We start from the raw sequence: 20,394 nt of genomic DNA on the forward strand, positions 1-20,394 counted from the left end.
GTGCAGCTCATGAGGCGCACGTCTGGACAAGCTCTGCTGCACGGTGACAGTACCGCAGGCTAGCGCGGGACGTTTCGTCAGATCGCCGCAGGAACCCTGTCAGCCAACGCGGCATAGGGCAATGTAGCGTTGCTCTGCCACTTTCTTGGAGGAAGGACAAGCGCGTGTATCATGTCGCCTTTCAGTCTTCGTTGGTGTAGTTTCTAATAGCTACATACTTACGCTTCACTATCCTTGAGACGACATCTTCGCTGCGCAAGATAGGCCTTGCGGCGCTCGGCTTCAGGCAGCCCTTGCATCCCAACTCCCGCTGCGCGCCGGAACGCTCACGACCACAATGTTCCTCCCAGCATCGCAATCTCGCAGCGCGACGCCAACAATCCCACCCGTTTACGCACACAATGGCTTCATGCGGCACCTCGGGCAGGCTGGGCGGTACGACGAGAACTGGAGCAGTCTTATCGGCATCGTCACCGCTATCGTCGGCAACGTGCTGATCTCCTTCGCGCTGAATATGCAGCGGTATGCGCATATTAAGCTGGACAGGGAGTGGCAGGAGAAAGAGAAGCAGCGGAAGAGGCGGAATAAGAGTGGAGCGAGTTTAGCACGATTGGCTGAGGATGAGGAGGGAAGGAAACGCAGCGGCGGAAGCCAGGGGAATGGGAGGCAGAGCACAGAAGAAGATCCTCTCCTCCCGGATAATGCGGACGAGGGGAGTCCAAGGGGTGTTGAAAGGGCGGGTACGGACGAGGGCGCGTTCAAGCAGAAATCCTACCTCAAATCCACATACTGGTGGCTCGGCATCATCCTCATGACCATTGGCGAGGCCGGGAATTTCCTCGCGTATGGGTTCGCACCCGCGTCGATTGTGAGCCCGCTCGGTGTCGTGGCGCTGATTTCGAACTGCATCATCGCGCCGTTCATGCTGAAGGAGCGGTTCCGCTGGCGCGATGCTGCAGGCGTCATCGTTGCGGTGGGCGGCGCGGTCACGGTTGTGCTGTCTGCGAGCGATAACAATCCAAAGCTCGGGCCGGATGAGATTTGGAAGTTGATTAAGAGGTGGGAGTTTGAGACGTATCTGGGGATTACCATCGGTGTTATTGTTATCTTGATGATTGCCAGTAATCGGTACGGACAGAAGAACATCTTGATCGATCTGGGGCTTGTTGGGCTGTTTGGTGGCTTCACGGCTCTGTCGACAAAGGGCGTTGCGTCGCTGCTCTCATACACGCTTTGGCGCGTTATCACGTTCCCGGTGTTTTACCTCCTGGTTGCGATTCTGGTTGGTACGGCGGTCATGCAGATCAAGTACATCAACCGGGCGTTGCAACGATTCGACGCTACGCAGGTTATCCCGGTCCAGTTCGTCATGTTCACCCTATCAGTCATCCTTGGATCTGCCATCTTGTACCGCGACTTCGAGCGCACGTCCGGCGACGACGCAGGAAAATTCGTCGGCGGTTGCGCCCTCACGTTCTCAGGCGTCTGGCTCATTACCAGCGGCCGGCCACGCAGACACGTTGACGATGACGAGGACGATGAAGACGACCGCGAACCTGAATCAGGAGAAGCGATCAATCTCCACGGCGACCGATATCGCGACTCAATCGATAGCACGAGCTCCAGCCATTCATCCTCCTCTACAATCCGCCCGGCGTCCCCACCTCTCGACATCCTCGAAATCAACCCTCTCTACCAAGACGAAACCCGCCCAACAACACCAATCATCAAACTCAGCACCCCCGACCCCTCCACCCCGCCGCGCCGAACATACACCTCGGAAGCGCTCGACTCCTTGATACAAAACCCGTGGTCCCAGCCTCCCGACCGCAACACCTCAAGCCCCAAGCCCTCAATCAGCAGACACACCTCCACGCCCGTATTGCCGAGTGAAGCAACACCTCCGCCCTCGAACCCCACCTCGAACCTAGCAGCTACGCCGTCTGAGCCAACGCTAGCCAGCACCCCAATGCCACGCACGCCCACGCGCGGCAAAAGCCACGACGAACTGCCCTCCACGCCAGGGACGTCGCAATCGAACCTTGATCCTGGGTTACGACGCTTGCGCACGAATGAGCGGCAGCGCGGCTCGATTCCGGGGCCGCTACTCGCTTCGCCTTTATCTACGTCTCTGAGCGCTTTGGTGCAGGATCTGAAGCGTGGCGGAAGCGTACGCATGCGTGCAGGTGAGAGCAACGGCGAGGGCCGACGGCAGAGCGTCCTCGGTCTGGGGAGCACGGAGACCTCGGATGATATGTTTGGCGAGCCGCTCAGCAGACGAAGCACACAAGGCGTTGGCGCTGAGAGGGGGAGTGAGAGGCCTGGTGGGAGGGGACGCGGGATGAGTGGCACGCTGGATGAGCTCTGGAGGGGGCTGAGGGGGCAGAGTAGTAGAGAGGATGTTGATGGTGAGCAGGGGCTGCAGAGAGAGGGTGGCGAGGGGAGTGGGGAGAGGTGACGATCGTAAGGAACAAGAAATGTTGGAAGGGCTAAAGGGCCGAGTTGTTACTGCCTTTGTCTTGTGTTGCATAGCTTGCGATCTTTCAGGCTTTTAGAGGCATAATCGATGAGTGTGGCTAGTGAATAGATTTATAATTTCTTCTGCGAAATCGTGTCGTCACCCATTGCCCTTCCTCCCGGTCGAGATCAGTATCGACTGTTCGGAGACTGATCACTCAGAGAACTCCAAGCCCCTTTCCACGTGCTTCACACACAATCTCCACTCCACATCCCCTCCCTAATACCCCTCTCGTGCTTGTTCTCCGATTCCAACCCCACTGCTTCCCATGATACACCGTCCCATCATCGTGCATTTGACAAGAGATGGCTCAGTACCCATAACTCAAAGTGATTAAGTCTAAATACGCGTTGAAAAATTGGGACGCACTGCTGATCCTTGGGGCTGCGAATGGGAGTATATGAGTGCGTTGGACGACGGCTGCTGAGACTACCAGTGTGGAGTTGGGAGACGATGAACTGGTATGGATGTGTCGGAGGGAGTGAAGATATCCACCGATCGCCATCTATTTGCTAGCGGTCCGTTGCAGTGTTTGCTAACGGTCCGCTGCACTTATTGTCCGGCTCATTCGGTTAGCTCGGTTTGCTTCCCCAACCCTTCACTGCTATCCCCTTCTACTATATAGTCTCGATCGATTCTAGCCAATAGCGCTTAAGATCAATCAACACAATCCACTCACTTCAACAGGATGTGAAGAGTTGGTAGGGGTTTATGGGTGTGAGCTGAGCTTAAACAGATGGGCGTAAGATGGTGAATGAACGAGCAGTTTAGGAGTTTAAGGGATGTTGGGCAGAACGACGGCGGCCTGGGATGGGAAGTGATTACAAATAAGAGAGTGGGAGGAAGCCTGGCAGTGTGAGGGATGGAAGGTGCTGTGGCGAGGGTGGGACGGATGTGTGTATTGATTCATTTGTTTGGATGATGTTTATGTAATTAGATGTATTGAAAGGCGAGATCCATGGAAGAGGAGAAAGAAGTCAAGTGAGGCGGTCATGAGGATCGAATTGAGTGGTGGAATAATGTGCAGACCTACATGTGAGCGCATGCGAGTGCATAAGCGTCCTGACAGTGTGGTGCTGACACATATCATCCACGTCTGCGCGTCCATTCTTGGCTTTCTTCCCGTTCAACTGTCTCGAAAAACTGTGAGGCTCTGGTGCATATTCTGCATATTTTCCCTATTAGGCATTTTCATCCAAAAATGTGAATTTCAAATATCATCACCATCGCTAATCTCATCGTGCCTGAGTCTTTCGTCCAAACCATGACGGAGATGTCCCCCTTGGAGGATTCCAGTAGCTTTGCCGGTTGACTATTGAAGTGCTGTGGTAGTGGACGCTTTTCTGTCAGCCACATAGAAGTGTAGTGTTCGAATCGATGGGCAAGTAGGCATGTTGAAGCGATGTGGATGCGAGTGCTCCATAAGGGCGGTACGTGGAGGATCGAACTATTGAGAGCTTGGATGTGGTAGGTCGGAGGCAGTCAGTATCTTGATGGTGCTGCCTGTGGTATTGAGGGATTGACGGTGTGGTGAAAAGGTGAAGGTTGCGCTGATCGTTCAGGGTGGTTTGAAATTCATCCTATTTCATGGTGTAGTTTCGGATGACTAACAGAAGGAGGTTCATGTTTGAGCCGTATTACGCTGGCAGTGAGATGACTACTTCTACTTGTAGGGCAACGTTGTCGTCGGTGTCTCTTGATCGCAGGTATGATAAGACCCCCCCCCCCCGTGCAAATGTACAGTATGCTATTGTCGTCGCCGATGCTTTCTTTCTCTGCGTTTATTCTGTCTCGAAGGAACGTTACATCATGGTGTTTTGGATGGTGTTGTCTCTCAATGTGGGGTTTTTGAAGGGATTCCTGAACTATATAATTTCTCGATGGTAAGATGCAGCGTCGGATCGTGGAAAGGTATGATTGTCTTGGAGCAAAGTGTAGCATGGCAGGTGCGACATGGATTAGAGACAGCGTAGCTTCTTTGATGTCAGTTGTCCTTACGTCGATCAATCTGCGATGACAGCACCTTCCTTTGTAGTCGATGAGACCCTAGCTCTTTCATTCTTGGTCAGCAGGATAACCTTGAGCAAGAACATCACGGGAAGCGTTTTCACTCTTCCCACTTGTCTGTTTAGACCCATTGTGCTTTATCATCACTTGGGCAGTGTAGCCCGCAATTATGTGTCTTTTCTGCAGGACTGACGCAGGTCTGTGACGTAGAGGCTCGAAGCAGCCTGTGTTGTCCGTATGATTTGCAGTCTGGCACGTTGGCAAGCTCAAATGCGACCGTGTGACTGCGTGCTGCCTTGGGTCAGTAACAGGGAGGTATTAGTCGAGGCCTGTGATTGATGGACACAATGTTCTGCGAGGTTCCACGTTATCCGTCGAACTTGAATGCAGGAAGGAGATGAGCAAGTGATCAAGCTGTAGACTTGTAAACCACAAAAAGACGTGTTGTTCTCTCAGATGCTCCCAGTGCTTGAAAGCACAGTTCTCAACTATCTTTCGCACATTTTCTGGTGGCCGGATGCGGTTTAAGTATAACTACAGATATATGGTTCAACAAAACAAGAATGGCTCGCAAGAAGGCTCCCCAAAACACTGTAGGCTTCTGTATTCTGATGCTGCATAGGCACGAAGAGGGAGTGTGCATAGTGAGGACAGTGATGATTCCTCTCCTCCATCGAACGAACTGATTTCCAGCATCCGTGATGAATACAAGGGCGGGTGACTTCTCAACCAGTCACTTCAGCTTGGTTCTTCAACGGCTATCGCCGATGGTAAGACTACGCCATCGCGGTCACTTGATGCCAAGCTCCTCATGGAGACGGCCACCTTCAGATACGAGGGCACTGCAGTATCGAGATCCTTCGCATCCCTCATTATGCAATGCATTCGTGTTCGGTGTGACCTACTTGTGCTGGGAACAGTTACGATTGCTCGAGGCTGGCCTTCATTGGCTGCGATAGACATGAGAGACGCGTGATTTTCCAACTAATCTGTTGGATTGGGCAGCCATTCAACAGCAATCACCGTGGTCAGCTTGTGGTAAACTCACTCATGGACACTGTTAGATTCAGATACGGGGCGTTCGCATCATCGAGATCACTGGTATCATTTCAAATGTCGTTTGACTGAGATAGACGATGCTTCGTATTCTGAATGACTTGCTTCATAAGCTCATTCTGATCGACTGTTGAAAATGGTGAATGTCTTGGTTCGAAATACGCGGCGTTCTTTCCGATTGATCATGAGACGTGGCTGGGCTGCTTTCCCGTCCCTACTAGGGCTATGGCATGCAGAACGTCGTTGCACTTGTAAGAATCAAACCACTCTGCTGAGTCGGGGAATTTCTTGGTTCCCGGTGCAAGCGCTGTTCAAAACTTTGGTGAAATGGTGGTTAGCTGGGGTATCTGCATCTTCAGGGTAGGTCGAAGCCTCCCATGCAGTGGCAAGCTTGTGTAGCAAGCTTATGTGGCAAGAGTGTAAGGCAAACCTGTGAGGCAAGCTCGATGGGGACAGTGACCCCTCTCGCTGTGGGCATCGACACGGAACGAGTGACCCTTCGTAACGACGTGAGCTGCGAGTCCTGCAGATCACTGCGGGTTGCCCTGTTGCAAGGCGTGCCATCTGCCAAAGGTGGGATGTTATGTAACTTCGAGCCTGGCATGGCAGTGCAGCATCTCGGCTCGTCGCGGCCCTCGGGAGCCTCCCAACTATGACTCTGTGTCTGAGGTGGTGAGTTTGCGCTCCGTACGCCGTGTACCGCCTAGGCCGCGAAGTCGTCATCCGCTGCAAGTTCGCAAGACGTTGGCCTGGGCTGGCTGTGAATCGAAGTGCCCTGTTTTTGGCCTACGCAACCGCTTGCCACCCTTATTTCCACTGTGGTCCCAAGTGGCAAAGCACTGAAACGGCGAGACGATGCCCAGATCGCAGCATTCGCAATCACAGAGCACAAGAACCTGAGAGCTGTGCATGATGGGACTATCCACATTCGTGTTATTGACTTCAGAAGAGGTTGGTGTCTCGATGTTAGCTCATGACTAAATTGAGCACAAGAGAGACGGCTGAAACCGGCTGCTTGAGCTGAGATGTTTTTTCGATGATTTTGGCACCACGGATGGCTCCAAGGGTGGGAAATGGCTGAAGCTCACACTTGTGGCTGATTTGAACTGACTGCTCGCTCCACGTTCCTGCATAGGCCACCTAACTGATCAAAAACAGGCAAATCCTAACAAGGTGCTGACAGACGAAGCCACGACCCCGTAAAGGATCAGGTACAAGCTCTTTTGAAAATGTATCGGTAACGTCTCTGTGGCCTCCGAAAGTCACGACCAGAACCGCGAGTCTTGCCTTGCGCCGATGGTCGGCCTCGTATCAAACGCTCGTACCACGTGCAAACTCCCCACTCGATTAAGAAAGAAGGTTCACGAGCACTGTTCAGAAGTTGCATACGGCTGCGGACTGCCGGTGGCGTGAAACGGTGCTGATTGCGTGTTTCTTGCACTAAGGTGACCCCAGCTTAACGTCTTTGTGCTCGATCACAGAGTGATCTTGGAGTTAGTTAACGTACGACAGAGACAACTCATGAGCTAGGAAGTACTGCCGCTATTGTCTATACGTGACGCCTCTCAAGGCACTCTCGACTGGAGTGACTGATCTAGGATTAGATACGGTTAGTGAAACTGTTGACTGGCAGGACACTAAAGACCTTCTGTGGTACATCATCGTCCCTGAGTCGTGCGGCACAGCAGAACGCCGAGTGTATGCGGAATCTGATGTGAAAGTACAGCTTTTGGAGTCCCAGGGTCTCGCAACTGCAGGTCCGTTGACGTCGAACTGCGTTTTTGCAGTTGCACAGACCGCGATCCGGATCGACAGGACATCTCAAATTGACCGTGCTTTGCGTTAGAGGGATCTACGGCAGTCCTGGACAACCAGTCCTGGCACTAAGCGCTAGGGTACCAGCTTTCGCTTATCCGACTAAGACTGACAGTAAAGTTTGAAGAGGTGCCGGCACAAGCCTTCGTATGTGCCAGCACGTAGTCAAAAGAGTGACCGACACCGTTTGTGGGTCATATCGTCCGTAGTGAGTATTGATGGGCGTGGCTCGTCCTGAGAAAATGTCCACAAATTAGGAAATCCACACGGAACGCATGAACCGTGGAAGGAGAACGCCACATGGTCATATGATGTGAAACTGTTCGGTTTAGAGACGTGCCCGCGATCTCCATGCAGGTTGATGCATGCTCCCGGACTGTGGGTGCTCGAATCTCCCGAAAGTGTCTTTATTTTCCTGAACATTATTGTGAAATTCTCCGGGCGGACTGAAACCTTGGCAGAGACATTATTCTGCAGCACCTGTTAGTAACAGTAACAACGATGCCCAGTTTTCCTGTCGCGTGGCGTCCGCAATTACGCTTTCAGCTACAGCTGTGCGGCCCGAAGCATCCACCACGAAGTGACAAATGGACTGGCCGTGGCGTTGCTGAGCTTTAATTCATGGTTTGGTGCCTGAGAAGAAGGCTGAAATCCTAGCGTGCTAGCTCAATACGAAGCAGTCATTTCATACGTGCGATTGCTAATACATGTGGAGAGGCTAAAGGACTGCCCGGTGGTACGTACCGATTTCTACAAAACCCCGTCGGTGAAATTACCTAAAGTGTCGAAGATGAACGGTCCTGTCAAATGAGTGTTGCAATAATGCACGAGGAATCTGGCTATCACAGGCTGCTATCTAGATAGTGTAACGTTCGTGACGTCCGAGACCGCATGATGGTGGTGATCTGCAGTATCTATGATAGTTTCGTACAGCGCATATGAGTTGAAAAGGGTCTGCAGGTGGGTCTGGAGATGCAAACAAGGTCGAGCAAATGTTCCGGTGCTGCACCAGCAGTACTCTGATACTGTTCAACACGGATATCCGGGAAGTAACTGGAGCGGAAACCGGGGAAGGGTCGGGACTGACTCGACCGTTATATCGGGCTAAGAACGACAGTCGAGAGGTTTCTCTCCTTGTTCTTAGACTTTGGACATGCGCCGAGGCGTGTGGTGAAGCAGTTGGCAACAGCCAAGAGGATGTGAACTCAAATGCTTAGACTGACCTGTATCATGCAACTTGGCTTTTGTGATCCTGGATGATTGTGCATACTTGCAAGCCCATTCTGGACAGTCACACTTTAGATCAATAGCTACCATCATAGGCAGCAAATAATCAGTCAGTGAGGCCAGTCGCGATTACCGGTGCCGTATGGATAAAAGGCATCCTCAATCGGGCCGCGTTCGTGATGACCAGAGCTACTGCTGTAGTATGGGAGACTGCTGCAGCTGACATGCAGCAGTAACACTTCGATGGTGGCGTGCCATCGAAGTGATGATTGTGCCCATGTGTAGCAAGACTTGTGCACTGCTAGCATCATTGCTATGCGCTATGGTTGCCAATTACTATAGCGGAGCCGAGGGAGAGACTTGTGCAGTGCTAGCATCGTCACTATGGTTTTCAATTACGATAGCAAAGCCAATGAAAGACACCCGTGGAGTCTAACATGAATTATTTTAAAACAATGTGTCAACGTACCTGTTCACTTAGTCAGAATACTAAGGAATTTTTTAGGAGAAACTTGGAAGAAACTGCGCTTGCAGAGTGCGACGAATGAGAAAGGTCTACAACCTGGAACAGTGGTCTGTCATCGTCCGTGTTGTCGTAGCGTAGGAAGAGGCCGACCGGTCGCAACAGGAAAATGTAGACGAGCAGAACCAACAACGTTGAGAATGGTCTTCTACCCCCAAACGAGTTGCGCTCTTACCAGTCAATAGTCACATATCTATGGATTTTCAGCCTGAGAGCACAGATCATATACATATATGTGTTCGGACCCTATAATTGCTTTGTTAAGCACCAAGGAGCAACGGTACTCCTAGCATTAATAATGCCTGGCAAGTGCAAGTTTTAGGTTGAGTTGCGGCCTCGACTGTGTTAGCACATCCGACCTGTTGGCACGCTCTCCGCCTCCCGAGCATCAAACAGAAATCTATCTCAACGTCCATCTTAACGTCCATCTTATCGATTCAGGTTTGATATCAGTTCTTGTGATACCTGAGGTAGATAAGCGGACCACGTGTAGATTAGGGCTGGTCAAGTTCAGAGGCGGCTGCTGCCACGAGGAAACAGAAGGAGTTGACGCTGGTTCGGGAGGGGCAGGCGAGTAGTCTCGTTAGCCACATTGGGAACTTCTGGACAGCCGGAAAGGGACAAGTTGCTAGATGGGGCGGCGGGGATGACCCTGGAAGCACATCATGACACGACTCGCGAGCCAGCGAGGTTTCCAGTCGATTCAATTTTTCTGGCAACCAAGCTACACATTATAGGTCGACCCTAAGCTACTTTTGATAGCATCATGACGGATCGTCATTGCTCTCTGCGATGTTCCTGTGCCTGAGCGATTGTCAATGATTGCAACTCCATTGTTTCTGTATCGCGATGACGACGATCAAAGCAAGGCGATAGACTGCAGCTCTGCCTTCCCAGCCGTTCAGATCCCGGTCCCTGATCCTCATCGGTCAAGGATGCTAGGATAATTAATCAGCTGATCCTGTGCAGTAGATCTGCTTTGATGATGCAGCTGCAGCTTCAGGGCACAATTCTCCCAGTCGCATTGTCGTCACTCACAGTCCCACGCTAATTCACCTGTCATATGCCGAGCCAGCATGCACGCTGCTGCGTCGTGTGAGTTGGCCTGGAAGTGCTGCTCAGCACAGGCTGGGGCTGAATGAGAACGGAGAACAGACGTGCGGGGCCTGCTGATCATGAACAGATGGCATCTCCCGTCGTCGGATGTGCTTATCGCCGCGGCTGTGCGTTACACCAAGCGTGGTAGCGGCACAGCGAGATGCAATTTCAGCGGTGTCAACGTCGTTCACGGGTCACGTTGTGCTGAAAGCTGCGGGTTTTCGACGAGGTGTGTGATGGCCGTGCATGATTTACGCCCGAGCTTTGAAAAATGGAGCGCGCCGGATGGTACGTGCACGCTAACCGTCTTCAATTTCTTCTCGTTCCAAGGTTGATGAAGGTCGCAATCAAACCACGTTCCAGAGCGCTGAACGTTATCGCTGCCCTATGAACATCACCAACATGCATGATGCTCGGAAGTTAGTTCGACACAAGATGCTGACAACCGCGGGGAAAGCGTATCCGCAGCATAAGAGACAACTGCCAACAACCCAGGAAGCAGACGCGAGCGGGTGAAACATAGCGCATCGTCCCGGCTCCGCGAGTGTTAGCCCTGTCGGCGCTGACCGGCGGCGCATCCTATCGCGCTGAAAACAGGCCGCACTTTGTCCGGGAGCGGAATTACATCCTAGCTCGCCATGCTTGTCGTCTCTTGGCCTTCTCCGCATCGCTTTGCCTTGAGCATCCGAATCCGAACTCAAGCCTTGACGTAGCTACGAGGTGCCACATTGCGGCTACAGGGCAGCTCATCTCCCAGGGTTCGTACACAGTACGATATGCGCTACGTATAGCTGTTCCTGAGTGTACAGCGTTACAGCGTTACAGCCGGAGGGTTTCAGGGGAGTGCCTCATCTGCGGCCGCCGTCCAGGAACGTGAAGCTCACGCTGTTTTCTTAGCCATCAAAAACCGGCTGGCGTGGAGTCATGGTAACTAGCTAGCCGTGCATGGTGCGGTTGTGGAAGTGGAGAGCGCAAAGAAAGCGTCTCTGAGCTGCGTCGATCGTCTCAAGGGCCAGAACCCACGAACGGGCAGACGGGGCTGACGGCGAACATCCCCAGCAGGGCTGCCTCATGTTCAGAATTCTCCCCTTTGCGGCCTAGCAGGGTCTTCAGCAGGGGCGATCGTTACGCTACTTCTCGCCAGCAACTGTCGGCCAGCCCAAGCAGGTAAGGCCCTCCCAAGCCGCCAGAAATATAGCGGTCGTTGTTGCAAAGAAAGCTGCATCTCCGCTTAAGCACCTCACCACTACGTACAGTATTCGTTCACTACTGTCGCATCTCGTACATACCCCCTCACGCTTCACCTGCCATATACATTCTCTTCCTGGCCAGGAAACGTCAAATATCTCCGATCAACCCATCCCAGGCTGTCAAGGCTGAGAGTAGCGTCCTTTCGCGTAGTTACAGGACTATGCCTGCTCGTTGAAGCCGCCTTTGCCGTTGCCACTATTTCCTCCCCTTTTATTATATCGTCAAGGAACCGCCTGCTTTGACAATCGGGTAGCCCTCGTAATTCGCCAACGCAATCATCAAATAGCTCTCCTACCCATTCCCTTGACCACTCTGTGGTACTCCCGCTCCCGCTCTTTTGCCCTGATAATTTTCGGTACGTGCGCTTTCCTACTTCTACATCTGGTAGACTATCCCTCACATTCAGGAGACAACTAACCTCCTCTCCAGCCTCACTTCTCCACGTTGTTCCAAAACAATTGTTTGGATCAGTCGATTGAGCGATTATATCACATCTTATCACATAATTACCCCGTGTGGAGCTTGCCAGCTCTTCCAACTTGTGAGTGCTCGAACTTAATGGACACGAGGTCCTATTTCTAACCAGGGCGAAGCTCTCCTTCCGTTGGTATCGATTCTTCGAATTTGCAACATCCACCGCTTGATTCACTGTCTGATTTCGAGAGCATTTTATCCTCGATGCACCTGGAACCCACCACCATCTAATTGAACATCGACAGGCAAGCTTATCAGCAATCAAGCTTGACTAGCCTATTTCCAGGGTCATTCTACATTTCTATTACTCATGTTGCAAGGAATCCGGGCATCGACTTTAACGATGCCGCCTTTTGGACACAATATGTCCATTGGTGGGGTGTCGAAGGTGGAAAATTATGGTGACAACTGGGCCTGGTCTCAGCAATCCTCCACACATCACCCAACATATACGAGCATGTTCGATCCCTCGATATACGCGAACACGAACTTTGCGCCTCACTTGCAACCACCATCGCGCGTACAACCGCGTCACCATTCGATTGCAACATCTCATGTCATCTCCACCGGCACTGCGACGCCCCCACCACCAAGGCATCAAGTGGCAGGAAACATGGTCAAAGCGCAACCCGCCTTCAAGCCAACATGGACAGGGTTCCTTGACACTACGAAAGATGCCATGACAGTTGTGGAGGCAGCATTGCAGGGGCGCCTGAACCACATTAGCCGTCGACCTCACGACAAAGAACGAGCGGAAATGCTCACCTCAGGAACAGTTCTTGTCTATGAAGAAAACGCGTCCGGTATCAAACGCTGGACTGACGCCGTGCACTGGTCACCGAGCCGAGTCATGAACAACTGTCTGATCTATCGACAATTGACCCGAGCTTTGAAACCTGAAGAGAAGAAGACTGCCCTCAATCCTTCTTGCGGTACGAAGCGCAAGCGCAAGGAGAGCGCCGGGCCCTCAATCACTAAGATCGGTGACAATTGTAACAACTCTGACGATGAGTATGAGAGTCCCTCACTTGAGGGATCATTCCCGGGCGAGGGCGATTCTGCAGGCAAAGTCTATGCCAACTTCGCACAAGATCTTACCCCCGACCAACAACGACGTTTTTGTGGATCTCTTATCGACAGCTACGAATTCAAAGAAGGAGGGTTGATGAAGAAGACTATCTCAGTAAAGTACCAGGGTACCCATCACCATGTCATCTCCTACTACAGTCTGGAAGACGTCGTGAACGGCAAGCTCAAGCGACCATTCCAGGATCCCAGGCTTGAGCATATACAACCGCGACCAGAACTCCTCACTGGCTGGAAGGTTAGCTTGGAGGATGAGGAGAGCAAGGACATGCCGCTCATTGCGGGCTACCCCCAACACCTCCAGCCCAGCCACATGCAACACCATACTATCACGGCCGTGACACAAACTGTTGGCCCACATGGAATCATCCAGACCCATGGCCCACCCCACCTGCAGGTACCGGAGTATTGGCACGGCGGACATGTTCAGCAGTACACATCGAGCCACCAAAGCCCTCAACACTATGCGTCACCTCAGCCAGCCCCACGAAACACAGCCCCAGCACATCCATATCAATATCTTACCCAGCAGCCGCCGACACAACAATATGTTCAGCCTCCCTCACCTCAACCTTACCCATCGCCGCAATCTTCGAATCAGTCATATCCTGCGTCGGCAAACACCTCCCAGCAATATGCCCCACGCCCGCAGCCCAGTCGACACTACTCTATTGATCATCAGCAGCCGACTCTAGGACCTCGTTACCCTCCTCAGGTCGCAGCATCTCACTACGCGGCTTCGCATCATTCCCAGCCTACACCACCACCCTCTGTACCCCAGTATACGGTTCCATCGGCTCTGACCTTCGACGTACAGGTCTCAGTCCCACAGAGCGCGACCTCCACGCAGCTGCCTCCTCCAGGCTCCGTCCAGCAACATGATCCCCAAAGGAGGGCATCTGCTCCTGTGGCCCTTCAACCATATACTCAACCGCAGTACCACCCTGCACCACCTCATCCAGCGGCGTACTACGTCGAAGATGCCAAATACCCACCCAACACCCAGCACGGTTACTAGATTGTAGCATTCTCTTTACAGTCATATATTCCAACATCGCAAATGACTCAGATTGAAACGACAGATACATGTACGAAGGCAATCACGGCGGTCAGTTCTGGTTGCGATACCCCTTGAGCTCTGTTACTGTTCGGCGAAGGCGGCTCCTTGTTACCATCGCATCTTGCTCTCTTCAGCACTTTTTCATTACGCATATTTGGCGCCGGCGGCTATCGCTTTGCTCTTCCCTTAACGACCATTTCCTATCTTTAACAGTTGTTTCTATATCTGTACGTTTCACGCCCTCTTCGCATTATTCATGAAAATCATCTTGACGTTCTGTCCAGCGTGCATCAGCTTGCTTGGCTTAGGCCTTCTTTCGCCTATCTCACCACACGTTATGCCGATACCTTCACTTAACTTATTATTTTGTATAAATATAATATATGTACCTACATTCCCACGATATCATTCCTGCACTAATAAGACGATGCTTGCATACGCATCGCACGTGCGTGGACCTAATGCATCCCCATTCCGCAGTGTTTGAGACTGCAGTCCTGATATCTCCACATCCGTCCGTGTCCTAAATTAGACAATGGTACAGCAGAATACCCCGCAAGAAATCTCCGGTCGGGAGGAATTATCGAGCAGGATTAAAGGTGAAAACAATGGTCTTCGCAGCTGCAGTGAGTGTTTGTACCTTCATCGACGACATCATCGGTGAAGCCAGGGACGTACCCACAATTGCCAGATCCTACGGATCGTGAAGACCCACTAATGCGAGATCATGATCCACTACTCGGCTGTAGTAGCCACACGACTCAAACTGCAAAATTCCACATGGCGGACATCGATCAGAAACAAGTATGGTCAACGAGCCACAATCCGCGCCTATGGTACCCTCTCCGATATTCGTCGCGATGCTAGCGTATATCTGACTCGTCGATTCGCACAAGCCTGCATGCCGTGGGGGCGCGTTCCTCCGACAGAGCTGCATACGAATGCGAAAGAGGATCAACATCTCACACCAGAAGCAGCTCTTGGCCGAGACCAAGCGCCACGATGTTGGAGATCTACTCAGGATTGCAGTGGCAGGGCAACGTACCGTACTATAAATCTCGACCTTTCGTGGGCCAGGAGAAGCTGGAACTACTCGACAGTGTTACGCGCACCGTAACCAATTCGGAGAGTACTGGTGTGTGCTCTGGAATAATTGCGATGGTTCTAATATTTCTGGACAGATCCAGTTCATGAGAGCAACAGTAATCAAAAGGTATTCGCGATGTTGTTGAGCGGGGAGCTTAATACTCGTTCCTGGTGTCCAGTGCTTGGAGGAGCACGACGCATACTCTGGTATCAATAACGCCAGACAACCACCTCCTCCCAAGGCGTAGATGACCTGTTTCAAGAATTCCAAGTTCTGATTGTGTCCTGACATAACTAGGTACTTCCTGTATCTTTACGGGCATGGCAGTGACGGCCAAATCTGATACACAACTGACATATTGCTCAATCAGGAATGCCATCTTGGCCTTGAAGAAGAACCGCGCTTGATCGAAAGTTTCCTCAGCCCTTTCGGTTTCTGTTCCTCAGGATTTGCTGCGAAATCCTTCAAACTTACTCCATCCTCTTCCATCAACCCTTCTGTCTTAGAGTCCTTCTTCGCCTTCCCCTTGGATGCACTACCGGTTGCGACTTCGTTGCCAGGAGTAGCAGCTTCACCCACTGTCGAAGTGGTCTCTTGTGCCGCATCATACTTGAACGGATCACCCTCGGTCGAAGCAGATTCGTTATCTTCCTGCGCGGCCTCAAGGTTGTGCTCGTTGAAGTTTCGCAGGGCTTTAACGAACATGCTGTGAGCGACAGTGTACTGCGCTGGCTGTTCTTCATCGATTTGCGCAGGGGACTCAGTCAGAATGGGTGGTGACGGTGAGCTCTCCTTGCTAGCATTGAGCTTGCCAGTTTCTGCCTGCCTTGTTGTGTCGGGCAATTTTTGTCGCTGCTGCCGTTCCCAAATATTCCGCTCGGCTCTCTCGATTGGACTCTCGTCCGCAACAATATTGTCTTCCTGCTTCTCTTCTTCGACATCTTCTTCCTCCTCATCATCAGAATCTGCTCCCTTATGGAGACCGAGAGTTCCATATCTGATAGGATGGCTTCCAGTATCGGCATAACTCTTCTTTCGATCCTGGCATCTCTTGTTGTTGTATCGGTTAACACTATAACCGTTCTTCGCAGAGCCTATTCGGGCTTTCAAAGACTCTTGGATCTTTTCCAGCCGTACGAGATCTCGCTCCAGCTCCCACGCTTCCGCTGCGGCCTTAGAGGCAGTCCTCTTCTCAGCAACGCTCAAGCGCTGGAGAGAATCAGCTGCGCTTATTGCGTTCTCCATTGCTTGCTTGTTTTGGCGGAATACGTGGGCTCGTTGCAAGAATGTCGGGTCATCTATCGCCGCGTCCAGTATCGCGTCGGCATCAGTGCTTTTCAACAGAACTTTGGTGGCACATAGGTGTTCCTTTCGATCCTTGAACTCATGCTTCGACCCGTTCATGAAGTTGAGTATGTCTGCTTTGGGCAGGGCTTTTTTCAACGTTCCGACCTTCGATGGCGCGGACATCTCTTGAGCAGATTTGGCTGCCTCATAACCCCATGCTGAGACGTTCAGCAAGTCATCGAAGTTCGACTCACCCAACACCCGAGGCGAAATCGGTCCCCCCGCGGATGGCAACGGTTGCAGCCATGGAATCGTATGCGCCAACCTAGCAATCCGCTTTTCCTTCTCTTCCCCACTGATCGTCACATCTCCCTTCACAACTTCAATCGCACGGCAGGTAAGGCAGCTCTTATGCTGCACCTCAACGACCTTACTCAACCGCTCTTCAGCACCACTACTATAATCTCGCCACAACAGCTTCTCAGGCGGTACGTAGAACCGCCCCGCGTCGAGAGCTCCCGCTGTGTCGCGCTTGGAAACCCACTCGCGCCATTGCGCTTCAGACGCCTCCCATTCTGCGTCTGAGACGTGGTAGAGTTCCTTCAGCTCCCTCCAAGCAGTATCTTCTTCCACTCGCTCTTCGGTTTTGAGGGCGGCTTCGGCTGGAAATAGTAATATCAGTTCTGTTCTTGTGAGGTAATGGGGGGGGGGTACCTTGTTCCGAATCTGGAGTCGAGTCTGGGATGCGCCATTTGGTGATTGTGCGTGTTTGACCACGCACTTCGAAAGGATCTGCCTCATCAATTGGAGGTGCGGGCGTCGTTTCAGTAGCGACTACCTCTTTGGGGGCTTGGTGGTGGATGTCCATTGTCAACGACGAAGCGCGCAAAAATTGAGAAGAGGCAAGGATGACAAACTCACAGCGGCTCCGTTAATAGTTTTGTAGACGTTCGTGGTCTGGGTCCGCGGCGCATTTCGATATAGGTTGTTTGGGTACGTGAGGGGGCTGAAGAGAGGGCGCCCTATCATCATCAACAAGGGTTCACGTGGAATACGTTGCATGCCCTCAGAACATCAAAAGGACACAAGAGCCCCGCGGAGCTTCCTAAACGGCATGAAGTTTTCAAGAGAGAAGGTGATTCGGAGGATCTTTGTATTGAAGTATACGGCCCAAATCCCGTGCTGACTGAACCACGTCAGCTGCCATCGAAACGTCTACACTGTGTCCACCCGCGTCGAACAAAAAGCTCTCGAGTATGCTGGATGAATTCAATGCCTCGTTATATATTACGTAACACAGCAGAACCTATTTTGGAGGCATTCAAACTTCACCCCTTCTCCACCAGCAACCAATGGCTAGTCCTCAGGGCTTCAATACCCCTTGCCAAACGTTACGTCTCCTCGTCAGACTCACCCTCAGCGTCTACATAATCCTCCGTTTCAGCGTCATCATCTGAATCACTATCTTCACGCTCTTCGCCAGCTATCACCATGTAATCCTCGACCGCTTCTTGGGACTCTGGAATGTCTGTCATGCCATAAGGCACCCAGTCATCTATCGCCTCATCTTGCGACGGAGCTTCGACTTCGGGGGCACGGCTGACAAGCTCAGTGGTGCCAGAAGGGGGAGTCGAGATGCGAGATGGAGACCTGGAGGTAGTCACACCCTCTTGCGGCGACGCGATATCGGTCGAAGACGGAGCGGGGAGGGCGTCGGTTGTGGACGATGAGGAGGTTGGGTCGGGATAAGGAGGGCTGGAGGCAATTGCTCAAGTATGTGAAAGGAGAGCCAGACACCGGGACTGAAGATTTCAACCTCATGTCCTGATACTGACTTGCGTTGAAGCCTTGCGCAAGCACTGGCGCACTACCTTCTGCAGGCTAGCAGACTGAGAGGTAGATAAGGAAGCCTGGAGGCCTTTATAGGATGGATCGCTTGTAGAGGTGACAGCATCATCAACGTTGTTGGCCCCAGCGTCCAAAGACCTATCGTTCCTAGTGATGCCTGTGGCAGCTTGGAGGTCGTCGATGTCGTCTTCGCAATTCGCCATACGGCGGAAGATCTCACCCAGAGCGTTTGACTCCTTCTTCACCGCTTTGTTGAGTTGCCTCACGAACTTCAAATCCTCTTCCACGTTGTTTTCAAGCTCATCGAGCTTTTCAAGCTTGTCCGAGGTGCCTGTCACCGCATCTGAGATCCCGTTTACCTTACGTTCAAGGTGCTCAACCATGCTTTCACAGGCCTCCAGCCTCTTGGTAAGAGCAGTGTTATCGATGAATGTGCTTTTTAGTTTCTCAGGGTGCTTGTTTTGACGGTCGTCGTTATCTTTGAGGGCTTTGGTACGGTCATCGAGCGCGCTAAACTGGCCGGATATATTGATCAGCTCAGCAACCGCAGTCTCGATGTTCTCGATCTTGCCTTCTAGGGCTGATGTAGTGCTGTGGTTCGATTACCCTCCCGTATGGTAGCCTTCGTGCTCGCCAATCCTATTCTGGAGGTCCATGTTGGTTTCGAACAGCGTATTGACGGTCGTTTCGACGCTACTCAGCTTCACGAGCTGGGTATCATGCTCATTGAGCTTGCCTTCTATTACGGGAAGGGTGCGCTTAGTGGCCTCCGAATTTCCATTAGGATCAGTGAAGGTCTTGATATTGGCTTTCAATCCGCTGAGGTCAGCTGAGAGCTCGGTGAAATTTTTGTCGACTTCGTCCTGCAATTTGGTCAAGGGTGCGTTGCGTGTGCTCGTGAGTGTTGTGATGGTGCTTGCTTACTCATTGCAGATTCGAGTCGCTCAATGTGGTGCTCCATCTTGGTCTGCAGTCCGTCGACTACAGTTGAGGTTTTCGCGAGTTTTTGGAGAAGTGCATCCTGGTTAAGAGATCTGTCATGTAGGTCTTCCAGACGCTCGTGATCGGCGTGGTTGGACAGAAGCACAAGCTTGCGGACCCTGACCTGATCGGCTTTCTCAATTGTTTCTTGGATTTCAGGGCGAATGACGCTGGTGATGTTCTCTAGAGTCTGTGGAAGCTCGTCTGGTACCTGTCGTCGGAGCTTGTTCAATTGATCCTGAAGAGACGCCACCATTCTTTCGTTCGTGGCATTCTCCTCTTTGACAATGAAAAGCTCATCTTTGACAGTAGACAGCTCGCCTCTGTACGACTTGGTGACCTTGATGACTTTATCATACACACATCTCGCACTGATCAGACAAGCTTTCTGAATCTTTGCCTCGATGGTTCGATGGAGGGCATGATTAGGATCTTCGAGGGCTTGGGCAAGGATATTTGTACATGAGTCAGTTATATACCTAATTTGAACGGACTGTATTGCTCACGTTCGGTACTGTGAGTCGATCGATAGTACTCGTGAACCTTGGTAATCTCCATTGCAATGAACTGATGGGCCGATTGACACGGGTCTGCAAGGGCTTGGGCAACGGCGTCTACACAATGATCAGCCACATACCCACATTCACTCTCATTGTACCTCCCACCTTCGACTTTCTGACTGAACTGATAGCTCATAAAATGGTAGAAGACGTAAAGAGCAACGAAGTAGGGTAGCATAGCCCAACAAAGCTCAGCACCTTCGTGGAATAACCATACCAGCCAGTGGTACTATGGAGGTAGGAGCATCATGAACAGCACCTCGAAGATAGTCGGAGATTGGGCCCCGTGGGTAGTAGTTCATGGTGGCTCAAGGTGGGGCGGCTGTGAGAAGCCGCACGGCAGTCAAAACTGGTGTTGAGTGCGCTGGTAGTGCTGGAGAAGTTAAAGCGCGGAGTGTACTCTGACGGAGTGGAGGCGTTCGAAGTCGCGAAAGGCGTGGTAGTTGACAGAGGCGATGTGCAGCTGCAGAGTGGAGTGGAAGAGAGTGTGCGCCTTGTTAAAAAGTAAAAAGATCC

The 20,394-nt window shown here is 51.9% G+C and overlaps 4 protein-coding genes across 4 annotated transcripts; 2 read left to right on the top strand and 2 right to left on the bottom strand.

Annotated features, from left to right (window-relative positions):
• The first annotated feature begins 136 nt into the window (after positions 1-136).
• Positions 137-2,609, top strand: BU25DRAFT_408324 (DUF803-domain-containing protein). The gene has a single exon (XM_033705783.1). The coding sequence runs from the start codon at positions 338-340 to the stop codon at positions 2,456-2,458; it is 2,121 nt and encodes a 706-aa protein (XP_033564559.1). The 5' UTR covers positions 137-337; the 3' UTR covers positions 2,459-2,609.
• Positions 2,610-12,426: 9,817 nt separating this feature from the next.
• Positions 12,427-14,073, top strand: BU25DRAFT_334980 (camp independent regulatory protein; the record flags this gene model as incomplete). The annotated part of the gene is made up of 2 exons (XM_033702563.1): positions 12,427-13,404; positions 13,993-14,073. 2 exons carry the CDS (start codon positions 12,427-12,429, stop codon positions 14,071-14,073), a joined length of 1,059 nt encoding a protein of 352 aa, XP_033564560.1.
• Positions 14,074-14,946: 873 nt separating this feature from the next.
• Positions 14,947-17,357, bottom strand: BU25DRAFT_446608 (uncharacterized protein; the record flags this gene model as incomplete). The annotated part of the gene is made up of 4 exons (XM_033709498.1): positions 14,947-15,046; positions 15,228-15,454; positions 15,677-17,151; positions 17,204-17,357. The coding sequence occupies 4 exons, from the start codon at positions 17,355-17,357 to the stop codon at positions 14,947-14,949; spliced, it is 1,956 nt and encodes a 651-aa protein (XP_033564561.1).
• Positions 17,358-17,880: 523 nt separating this feature from the next.
• Positions 17,881-20,180, bottom strand: BU25DRAFT_484438 (uncharacterized protein; the record flags this gene model as incomplete). The annotated part of the gene is made up of 5 exons (XM_033711196.1): positions 17,881-18,244; positions 18,380-18,911; positions 19,262-19,759; positions 19,798-19,932; positions 20,096-20,180. 5 exons carry the CDS (start codon positions 20,178-20,180, stop codon positions 17,881-17,883), a joined length of 1,614 nt encoding a protein of 537 aa, XP_033564562.1.
• Between the last annotated feature and the right edge of the window lie 214 nt (positions 20,181-20,394).

Source organism: Macroventuria anomochaeta (assembly GCF_010093625.1).
Source record: "Macroventuria anomochaeta strain CBS 525.71 unplaced genomic scaffold BU25scaffold_7, whole genome shotgun sequence".
NCBI classification, from domain to species: Eukaryota; Fungi; Ascomycota; class Dothideomycetes; order Pleosporales; family Didymellaceae; genus Macroventuria; species Macroventuria anomochaeta.